Source organism: Dipodomys spectabilis, unplaced genomic scaffold (genome assembly GCF_019054845.1).
Source record: "Dipodomys spectabilis isolate Male_0828 unplaced genomic scaffold, ASM1905484v1 ptg000092l, whole genome shotgun sequence".
NCBI classification, from domain to species: domain Eukaryota; kingdom Metazoa; phylum Chordata; class Mammalia; order Rodentia; family Heteromyidae; genus Dipodomys; species Dipodomys spectabilis.
In genome coordinates, this window is record NW_024870769.1 from 4,341,509 (window position 1) to 4,353,102 (window position 11,594).

Sequence of the window (11,594 nt, forward strand, 5' to 3'; positions counted from 1 at the left end):
TTTGTACATTTATATTTGATCAATGTATACTTCCAACTTAGAGAACTAAGTAAAAACTGCCTGCTGAGAACATTAACTCCCAAATCTAATCTTAAATTTGCAAATATTAATTTAGGGGCCTTATGAATGCACATAACAAATTCTGCAGAGTAGGAAAGTCTGTTTCAGAAAACAAGACAGTACATAAAACTGACCTGTGTTTCAGAATTAAATGTTTCTTTGATACAAAATAATGAAATGCTAGTCTTAGCTTATAACTTGTAGGTCACTAAACAAATAGCAAAGTGCCATTTTAAAGATTTATGTACTTAATGGAATAGTGGATCTCTTATGAAGTACATTTTTGGGTACTTTTACAGGATACTGAGGTAGTACTAAGTCAGCAGAATGAAACTGTGGATCGCAATTCTCAACATGAGGAAAGAGTGTCAACCCAGAAGAAGAAATCACTCCAGCAGAGTAATGAGGATGACGACAAAATAGCAGATAAACCTGACTGGGAGGCAGAAAAGACCACTGAATCTAGAAATGAGGTAAGCACATTAGAATGTTGAGAATGAATTTAAATGTGTGTGTGTGTAATTTTGTATATGTGTCTGTGTGGTGGTCCTGGAGCATGAACTCACTGTTGGACACTCACCCTGACCTTTTTTACTCAAGGTTAGTGCTCTATTATTTAAGCCACACATCCACTTCCAGCTTTTTTGTGATTAATTGTTATTTATTTATTTATTTTGGATCCAGTCATGGGGCCTGAACTCTGGGCCTGGGCACTGACCCTCAGCTCTTCAGCTCAAGGCTCTATCATTTGAGCCACAGCGCCACTTCCGGCTTTTTTCTTTTTTGCTTATGTGGTGCTGAGGAATTGAACCTAGGGCCTCATGCATGCAAGGCAAGCGCTGGACCACTGAGCTACCTTCCCAGCCCCTGGAGATAGTCTTATAGGGGCTGGGAATGTGGCTTAGTGGAAGAAAGCTTGCCTAGCATGCATGAAACCTGGGGTTTAATTCCTCAGTACCACATAAACAAAAAAAGCTGGAAGTGGTGTTGTGGCTCAAGTAGTAGAGTGCTAGTCTTGAGCCAAAGAAGCTCAGGGACAGTGCTCAAGCCCTGAGTTCAAGATCCAGGACTGGCCAAAAATAAATAAATAAATAAATCTAATAGTTTGGCCTGAGATCTCAGCCTCTTGAGTAGCTAAGATCGTAGGCATCAGCCACCTATGCCCAGGTAAAAATGTTTTTTATTATCATATATTAGCTACATAAGGGGAAATGTCATTGTGTCATTTACATGCATACATACACATGGACACACATGTATGCATACATATGACATATTGCCCCAATCAAACATAACAATTCCACCTTTCTCCTTCATCCCCCATCCTGGAAACAATTTCAAGTGGTTTCATTGTTTTATTTTCATATGTGCACATAAAGTATTTGACCACATTTCCCACTGGTACTCACTCCCCAACATAGCCTGTTTCACTTTCCTGTGATTCTTTTTGTTGTTGTTTTAAAAAGAGTATACTAATTACAGAAAAACTTTTCACCATAGTAATGTACACATACATATAATTTAAATTAATCTCATTTATTGCTCTTTTACCCCATCCTCATAATGCCATTAGCAAGTTACCTTACATTATTTTCATGCTTAGACACCAGAGAATGAATTTTGTACCTAAATGTGCTCTGCTTGCCAAAAAATCTAACAGAGAGAAGTACATTTTGTTTTCATTGTGGGAGTGGTTACTGAACTTATAAGAATTATCCCATAGAATTGTTTCCTCTGCTTAGGTTTTATGTGTATATGCACACATATTTCTTGAAGAACTTGTTAGTGGGCTTTGCTAGTTGTGCTTGCTATGACAAGAGATAGAGTTGACTGGCATTTTGAACCCAGGAATCCTTGCTTACTATGTGGAGAGGCAGCAAGTCAGAGGACTGATCCTGCAGGCTTGGACTCAAATCTTGAGTCAGCCATTGTGTCAATCCAAGACATTAGCACCCAAAAGCTCTTTTCTTACCTCTGTCCTTAAATAAGGGGCTAGGTCCATTCGACTATCTTATTTCCTAATTTTCTAGTCACACTGTTTATCTGGGAGACTAGGTATAGAACTGTGAACTCAAGGAGTCAAGCTTAAAGGATGAATCCTTCCTGCATTTGTATTTCTCCCTTCTTTCACATGGAATGATACTCTGGTTTCTACTTAGCCTGTGGAGGTGCTGGCCAAAACTCTAGTAAAAATAGGTGCTCCAGAGACAAGCTTGGAAGTTCAGACTTCTAACCATGTGGCATTTCAACCTATAAGATGCACTCTTTCAGTTCTTGTCCAGGTGGATTTCTCCATGATCTACTTCAGTATGACCCTTCCCCAGGATTTAAAATTTGTGACTGAGCCTTGAACTCTCTTAGAAGATGGAAAATACCATGCCAGGTGCTTCTCAGACAGCCAATCATTACTGCAGTCTTGACACTGAAACATTACATCAGATATTACTTGATTTTATGAAGTGAGGTCAGAAATAGCTTTCTTAATTCTGTTTGCCTATCTACTGCCCCTTCTAACCAGTTCTAACCCGCTCAAGGGAAAGTAGTTCTTCCCTGCTTAGAAAGTAAACTCTTCGCTGTGTGCCATTGGCTCATACCTGTAATTCTAGCCACTCAGGAGGCTGAGATCTGAGGATCAAGGTTCAAAGCATCCTGGGCAGGAAAATCCGTGAGACTCTTATCTCCAATTTTTTTTTTTTTTTTTTTTGGTCGGTCGTGGGGCTTGAACTCTGGGCCTGGGCACTGTCCCTCTGCTCTCCAGCTCAAGGCGAGTGCTCTACCACTTGAGCTACAGTGCCACTTCCGGTTTTCTGGTGGTTTATTGGAGATAGGAGTCTCACGGTCTCTCCTGCCCGGGCTGGCTTTGAACCGCGATCCTCAGATCTCAGCCTCCTGAGTAGCTAGGATTACAGGCGTGAGCCACCAGCGCCCGGCTCTTATCTCCAATTAACAACTAGAAAACTGGAGTGGTGCTGTGGCTCAAGTGGTAGAGCGCTAACTTTGAGCTGAAGAGCTCAGGAACAGTGCCCAGGCCCAGAGTTCAAGCCCCATGCCAAAAAAAAAAAAAAAAAAGGCAAAATCTTGGGCAGGATCTATGATTCAGATTTAATCAAAACAAAACAAACACCTGGTCATCCTAGTGCAGCAATTAAGACCAATCTAGTATAATTCTTAAAAACTCCAAATTCTAAATAACCAAAATATCTCAACAACAAAAATGCAGCTTCTCTCCTCCCATCTCATTGCTGCACCCACAAAGCTGACAAATCACATTGCAGTGTCAAAAGTGGCTGCCTCCTGGATTTCTCCTTTGTTCTTTACTAATTAGGTTGCTTTCTTTGGGCCTATGGATTTAGAAACTCAGGACAAGTGTTGACTGGTTCTAACCCAACATTCTCTTATCCTTTAACCAAGGAATACATTTCAGATGGGCACTTTCATCTTGTAGGATCCTTAGGACAGAGTCCCCTTAGCTAGAGTCCTCTACTTTGCCTTCTTTTTTTTGGGGGGGGGGGGAGGGGGTCCGGTTGTGGGGTCTGAACTCTGGGCCTGGGCGCTGTCCCTCAGCTCTTCAGCTCAAGGCTAGCGCTCTACCACTTGAGCCACAGCGCCACTTCTAGCTTTTTTCATTTTGCTTGTGTGGTGCTGAGGAATGGAACCCAGGGCCTCAGGCATGCAAGGCAAGCACTCTACCACTGAGCCACCTTCCCAGCCCCTACTTTGCCTTCTTTTCACAAGGGAAATGCATCTCTATCCCAAATGAGGGTAAAGATTCAGTCATCAGGGATGGGAATGTAGCTTAGTGGTAGAGTGCTAGTCTTGAGCACATAGAGGTTCAGGGACAGTGCTCAGGTCCTGAGTTCAAGCTCCAGGGCTGGCCAAAAAAAAAAAAAAATTCATCCCTCAAAGCTAGGCTCCTCAGGAAGCTGAGATCTGAAGATCATTATTCAAAGCCATCCCAGGCAGGAATGTCCCTGAGACTCTTCAATTAATCTCCAAGTAGAGCTGTGACTCAGTGTTAAAAGTTCTATCCTTGAATCCTTGAGCAAAAGGAGCTCAGGGACAGCACCCCAGGCCCAGAGCGCTCTCTTTCTCTGTCTCTCTCACACACACACAGATTCGTTCCTCAATATTCACTAGCTTGCTCACACCTTCCAGGTGGCTGTCTGGCATGTGGCCCTGCATACACATTCTTTATGGGGACTTCAGGACAAGTTGTGCTCTTGAGGCCTTTTTGCCATTCTTCATATGAGTAGAGTCCATCTACTAAAGCCTCAAACCTTCCTCCCACCTATTTCACTTTATTTTTTATTTTTTGTCGGTCATAGGGCTTAAACTCTGGACCTGGGCTCTGTCCCTCAGCTCTTCAAGGCTAGCACTCTACCTCTCGAGCTACAGTGCCACTTCCGGTTTTCTAGTGATTTATTGGAGATAAGAGTCCCACAGACTTTCCTGCCCGGGCTAGCTTTGAACTGCTCTCCTCAGATCTCAGCCTCCTGAGTAGCTAGGATTACAGGCATGAGCCACCAGTGCCCAGCCCCTATTTCAATTTTTTTTTTTGGGGGGGGGGGGGGGTCCAGTCATGGGGCCTGAACTCTGGGCCTGGGCGCTGTCTCTCAGCTCTTCAGCCCAAGGCTAGCGCTCTACCACTTGAGCCACAGCACTTCCGGCTTTTTTTCTTTTTCTTATGTGGTGCTGAGGAATCGAACCCAGGGCTTCATGCATGCAAGGCAAGCACTCTACCACTAAGCCACCTTCCCAGCCCCCTATTTCACTTTAAAATGCAAAAATTTTTCACCATTTTTCTCAGCTGATACTCGCCCCAGTTCCTGTCACTTATGTTTCATATTTCCTCATAAAGTACTTTTTCTATAGCTTTACTTTCCACTCCTTACCCCCCCCACCACATATATATGTACTATTTTGTAAATGAATTCCTATAGACTGCCATGTTGAAATACTGAAATACCTTTATTCGTGTTGTGCTTATACCAGGGCTTAAACTCAGGGCCACATGTTCTCCCGTTAATGGCTGCCCCATGCTGCTTAAGCCACAACTCCAGTTCAGCTTTTTACTAGTTGACTTTTTAGCTTGAGCTGGCTTCAGACCTCCATCTTCCAGATCTCAGCTTCTAGATTAGCTAGGAGTGCAGGTTGAACCACTGGTACCTTTCTAGAAAGATCCATATTTAAAGGAAACTTTCCCTGAGTACTTCACAGCTGAGGGGAAAAGATACTTTGACCACACCCTACCTATTTAACACTTAATTGGATATTGCCTCATACTACTGGCTACTCTTTTTCCTGGGTATGTAAAATGTCTTTCCATTGGGTACGAACTTTTCTTTGTGATATGTATGGTATAACTAGATGACCGCTAGACATACAGTAGACATTTACTAAATGTTAATTACATGAACTAGGAAGTATGGAACTGTTTTTGAAAGAATTGTGTTTGTGTACGCCAGCACTGGGACTTGAACTTAGCTGTTTCCACTCAAGGCTGGTGCTCTACCATTTGAGCCACACCTCCACTTCTGTAAAACATAACAATGTAGGATGAGCATCAGTTTAGACAGAACTTTACGGAAACATCTAAGTCACCTAAAGCAAGACATTTATGCCTTAGTTTTATCAAAAACTGCTAGCAGAGCCCTCAATGTTGGGGTACCCCTAAATGTAGGGGTACCCCTAATACAGGTCAACACAATCAACTTTATTGCTTTGCTTCTTGCGTCTTAAATCTAGGTAGGTGCCTAGAAGGGTGGAGGGAGGCATTTTATCAGGCTCAGCTCTGAACCTTCTGGTTCCTACCTATCAGTTTTGTTCCATTAGCATTTATGTCGTCCTATATTTTATGCATCATACTACTTTGTTTTTTGCAATGAGATTTGCTTTTGCTGATATTTTTGAGCTTAACTAATCTTCCAGCTTCACCCTATTAAGTAACCCTGACATTGAATTTGCCTTTTCATCAAGATATTACTGAATAAGTATTATTTTATTAAGATATTCTTGCAGCTTGTTGAAGTAAAATAACTTAGGAATCCCTGAATCATTGGCATTCCCAATTTATGTGAAATCCTGAAATAACAATTAGGACCACTATTTAAAGTTTGACTTCATTTTCTGGCAATCTAAATGGAACTCAAAGTATGATACAGGCCATAGATTTTTTTTTTTTTTGGGTCCGGTCGTGGGGCCTGAACTCTGGGCCTGGGCGCAGTCTCTCAGCTCTTCAGCTCAAGGCTAGCGCTCTACCACTTGAGCCACAGTGCCATTTCCATTTTTTTTTCTTTTTTGCTTATGTGGTGCTGAGGAATCGAACCCAGGGCCTCATGCATGCAAGGCAAACACTCTACCACTGAGCCACCTTCCCAGCCCATGGATTTTATTTTTAATGTGCATCTGTCCATTTATATGCACTTGGGCAGGCAAAGAAAAATAAGCACTTAGTTAAAACAGCCAATTTGTTTGAAACCTACTATCAATTATCATTTTTTTTTTTTGTCATGGGTCTTAAACTCTGGGCCTGGGAACTGTCCCTGAGCTCTTCAGCTCAAGGCTAGCACTCTACCACTTGAGCCACAGTGCCACTTCCTGTTTTCTGGTGGCTAATTGCTGCCCAGGTTGGCTTTGAACTGCGATCCTCAGATCTCAGCCTCTTAAGTAGCTAGGACTACAGCTATGAGCCACCGGCACTGGCTCAGAATTTTTCTTATTTGTGGATGTTGTAGATAGAAAACCTACTGTACACATTTCCAAACACAACACTTTCCAGTTATGATCCTCAAGTATAAGGTATGCCCTTATGGGATTCTGAAGAGGACTGAATGGAATTTTGTTGTTTTTGTTTCTGAGACAGGGTTTGTCTACACTACTCAGGCTGACCTTGAACTAGCACTTGTCCTGCCTCTGCCTTCCAAGTGTTGGGCTTCTTTTTTTGGGGGGGGGGGCTTCTTATAGGGGTGTACCACCATACTTGGCCTGTGATCTATTGTTGTTAGTAGAGAATGGGTAAGTTTAAGGGAAAGACCAGGAACTAGCAACATGAAGTCATTATCACTATTAGGACAGAAGGGAATCTGAGGTTATAGAGCCTAGTAGGAACTGGAATTGACTACTTAGCAATTATCCCTAAGGAAATCATTCTCTTCTCCCATCTTTACTTACATCTCCTATGGACCTACCACCAACCCAGACTTCAGACAGATGAACAAGCTTAGGCCTCAGCTTTCCTTCTAGATTCTGAAGCAACAACAAAAAAATTAACTATTATTATTATTATATGATTATTTTTAGCCCAAGTAAGCCTCAGACTCACAAACCTCCTGACTCTGCCTCCTGAGATTATAGACATACATCACACCTGCTTCTGAAACATGTTTTTGACTAGACAAAGGATTGGTCCATAATTCACTTTAAATAGTGATACCATGCCCACACTTTTGTTTTATTAAAGAATAGAAATATTTAACCACTAGTAAGGATATTTACAGGAGTCCAAGTAGATTTATCCTATTGTCATCCACTCTCATCTGTGATCAGGAATTTTGGTCAATAATTAGCCAGAGAGTCCAAGTTTGGGGACATGAATAGAATAAAATATTCCCAAAAATTAAGAAGAAATGAGGAATTGTTTTAAACAATCCAATTGGTAAAGCTCACTATCCACTAAATGTGCAACTTTTTAAAGTTAAAATAGGTATTACCAAGCAGCATATCCATCTTCATTGCTGAGCTATTCACAATAGCCACACTATGGAAAAAGCCCAGATGCCCTACAATAGATGAGTGGATCCAAAAAATGTGGAATTTTATACAGCCATGAGAAAGAATAATTTTATGTCACATGCAAGTAAATGGATGGACCTAGAACAAATCCTGTTAAGTAAGGCTTTAAGCCAAGCTCAGAGAGACAAAATAGCACGTTTTCTCTCATATGCAGAAGCTAGACTAAAATACCAGGACATAATAAATTATACAGGTATCTGGGCATTAACACACACTAAGACCAGAGGAGGATACTCTTAGAAAAGGAACAGGCTCAATGCCTATGTGCATCTGATTATATAAAAATAATATGGGCTGGGAATGTGGCTTAGTGGTAGAGTGCCTGCCTAGCGTGCATGCATGAAGCCCTAGGTTTGATTCCTCAGTACATATAAACAGAAAAAGCTGGAAGTGGCACTGTGGCTCAAGTGGTAGAGTGGTAGCTTTGAGCAAAAGAAGCTCAGGGATAGCACCCAGGCCGAGTTCAAGGCCCAGGACTTGCAAAATGATAATTATTGAAATAAACTGCAGGAAATGGAAGGGGAAAAAAAGGTTTTGCCAAATGCCAGTGGCCTGTAATCCTAGCTACTCAGAAGATTGAGATACGAGCAAAGTTTGAAGCTAGCCTGTGCAGAAAAGTCCACTGAGACTTCAATTTGCCACCACCCCTCCCCCCAGAAAAGTGGAAGTGGAGCTGTGGCTCCACAAGGTTAGAACACTAACCTTGAGCTGACATGCTCTGCGACAGTGCCTAGGCCCTTGAGTTCCAGAACTGACATTTAAAAAATAAGTTTTCCAGGCCTAGGCCCTTGAGTTCCAGAACTGACATTTAAAAAATAAGTTTTCCAGGCATAGAAAGTCTTATTCTGAGCCGGGCGCTGGTGGCTCACGCCTGTAATCCTAGCTACTCAGGAGGCTGAGATCTGAGGATCCCGGTTCAAAGCCAGCCCGGGCAGGAGAGACGTGAGACTCCTATCTCCAATAAACCACCAGAAAAAACCAGAAGTGGCGCTGTAGCTCAAGTGGTAGAGCGCTCGCCTTGAGCTGAAGAGCTGAGGGACAGTACCCAGGCCCAGAGTTCAAGCCCCACGACCGACAAAAAAAAAAAAAAAGAGAGAGTCTAATGGACTTTCCTTCCCTGGCTGTCTTTGAACTGCAATCCTCAGATCTCAGTCTCCTGAGTACTTAGGATTACAAGCCTGAGCCAACAGCATCCTATAACCGTATGTTTTAACATAAATAGCCAAGGAAGACAATATATTCCTTCCCCGGAATTGCTTGGAATTTTGTTCCTCATATCTCAATCTCCTGAGTTGCTAGAATTACAGACATGAGCCAATGTCACCTCATGGATTCTAATATTACTTTGAAAAGTTATTTAAAAAAATATTTTTACATGGGGCTTGGAAGGTGGCTCAGTGGTAGAGTGCTTGCCTTGCATGCATGAGGCCCTGGGTTCGATTCCTCAGCACCTACATAAACAAAAAAGCCAGAAGCAGCGCTGTGGCTCAAGTGGTAAGGGACAGATTTCAGGCCTAGAGTTCAGCCTCCATGACCGACCAAAAAAAAATTTTTTAAATTACAGATCACATGAAGAAATAAGTAGCTATAAGAACATATACAGCCGGGAGCTGGTACCTCATGCCTGTAATCGTAGCTGCTCAGGAGGCTGAGATCTGAGGATCACGGTTCAAAGCCAGGCAGGAAAGTCCGTAAGACTCTTATCTCCAATTAACCACCAGAAAACCAGAAGTAGCATTGTGGCTCAAGTGGTAGAATGCTAGCCTTGAGCTGAAGAGCACGTGCCCACGACTCACAAAAAAAATAAAAAAATACAAAGTTTCAGAAGCAGAAAGTAGAATGTGTGAATCAAAAGCAGTATTTCTACAAGTAAAATGAATCTTCAAATTAGATTATGTAAGAGCTCCACAGAGAATAAATAAAGTCACAGGCATATCAAAGTAAAGCTATCAAAAACGAAGAACTGGGCTGGAAGGTGGCTCAGTGGTAGAGTGCTTGCCTTGCATGCATGAGGCCCTGGGTTCGATTCTTCAGCACCACATAAACAGAAAAAGCCGGAAGTGGCATTGTGGCTCAAGTGGTAGAGGGCTAACCTTGAGCTGAAGAGCTGAGGGACAATGCCCTGGCCCAGAGTTCAGGCCCACACCAACAACCCCCCCCCCCAAAAAAAAAACACTAAGAACTAAAAATTATAAAATCTGAAAATTAAATGTTAAGACTTAAAATTCACTATAAAATTCATAGCACAAACTCATAGAATGTATCGAAGAAAAACATTGTCTGGTATATTGGTCTCCCAATTAAACATGAAGGCAAAATACCAAGTTTGTTATTCAGATCCTATCAAATTTGTCATTTCAACAAAACAAATCCTAAAGGCAGGAGATGAAGCAGTGAACTGGTGAAGACATGAGTAATTGCAAATAACTTTGTAGGGCTGGGAAGGTGACTCAGTGGTAGAGCACTTGCCTTGCAAGCCTCAGGCCCTGGATTCGATTCCTCAGCACCACATAAGCAAAAAGAAAAAAGCCAGAAGTGGCGCTGTGGCTCAAGTGGTAGAGCGCTAGCCTTGAGCTGAAGAGCTGAGGGACAGCGCCCAGGCCCAGAGTTCAGGGCCCATGACCAGACCAAAAAAAAAAAATAATAGCAAGTAACTTTGTAACCAAACTAGGATGGTAGAAGCCAGAACTAAAAATAGAGTGCAACAATGGCCAAGAAGTTTGGAGTACTTGTTTAACAAAGAAATGGAGATACTGTAATCCTAGCTACTCAGGAGGCTGAGATCTGAGGATCGCAGTTCAAAGCCAGCCCGGGCAGGAGAGACCGTGAGACTTCTATCTCCAATAAACCACCAGAAAACCGGAAGTGGCACTGTAGCTCAAGTGGTAGAGCGCTCACCTTGAGCTGAAGAGCTGAGGGACAGTGCCCAGGCCCAGAGTTCAAGCCCCACGGCCAACAAAAAAAAAATAGAATGTAAAATTCCCAACCAACAGAGGAAAATGGATTTCAGCATGGGAATTAAAAAAGACTTAGTTGTCCTTTACAGAATTAAGCCTAGCAATGTGTCAGTTGCTCAACCTGTCATGCTAGCTACTGAGGAGGCAAAGTATTGCCATTTGAAGCTAGCCTACGTAGGGAAGTCCACAAGACTCATCTCTAATTAACCAGCAAAAAGCCAGAAGTACAGCTGTGGCTTAAGTGGTAGAGCACCAACCTTAAGCAAAAAATTCAAAGTACCTAGGAGGCTGAGTTTAAGCCCCAGTACCAGCACACACACACAAGTAACTCTAGCCATTTTTCTACAGAGACATCTAAATTGGACAGATACATCTTTCTCTCTGGAAGACTTTTTTCAGCTGCTTTCATCACAGGCTGAGTATTCCCTGGAGGTAATTGGAACCCTGACTTTTATTACAAGAACAAATCTGCAATGGACTTTCATGTGAAAAAATGGAACTCTTTATTTGGATGATACAGTACCTTAACCTCACAATACCACAGAATGCATTAAGCAGCACTTTATTTTGGTGGTAGTACTGCAGATTGAACTTAGGTCCATGTACTTGCTAGGGCAGCAAGCCACCAATTGAGCCAGCCAGTATTTCCCTCAGTCCTCATACCAAAGTTTCAATTCAGCCTCCCACTTTGCTAGGCTTATTTGCTCAGCTGCTAATCTACTCCAGCCCAGTGTTTTGTTGGGGAGTTTTAGTTATGGGAATCTCCAGAACTTTACTACCAAGGGT

General features: G+C 42.4%; 1 protein-coding gene across 5 annotated transcripts in view; it reads left to right on the forward strand.

The window, feature by feature from the left end:
• Window positions 1–11,594, forward strand: part of Nfe2l3 (nuclear factor, erythroid 2 like 3) — a 39,199-nt gene that overhangs the window by 23,136 nt on the left and 4,469 nt on the right. For 3 of the 5 annotated variants that reach the window (XM_042684937.1, XM_042684939.1, XM_042684938.1), the window contains exons 2-3: window positions 360–533; window positions 11,157–11,240. In XM_042684937.1, coding sequence (XP_042540871.1) covers window positions 360–533; window positions 11,157–11,240 — 258 coding nt within the window. The remainder of the gene's footprint in view (window positions 1–359; window positions 534–11,156; window positions 11,241–11,594) is intronic. The other 2 variants (XM_042684940.1, XM_042684941.1) reach the window with 2 other exon arrangements.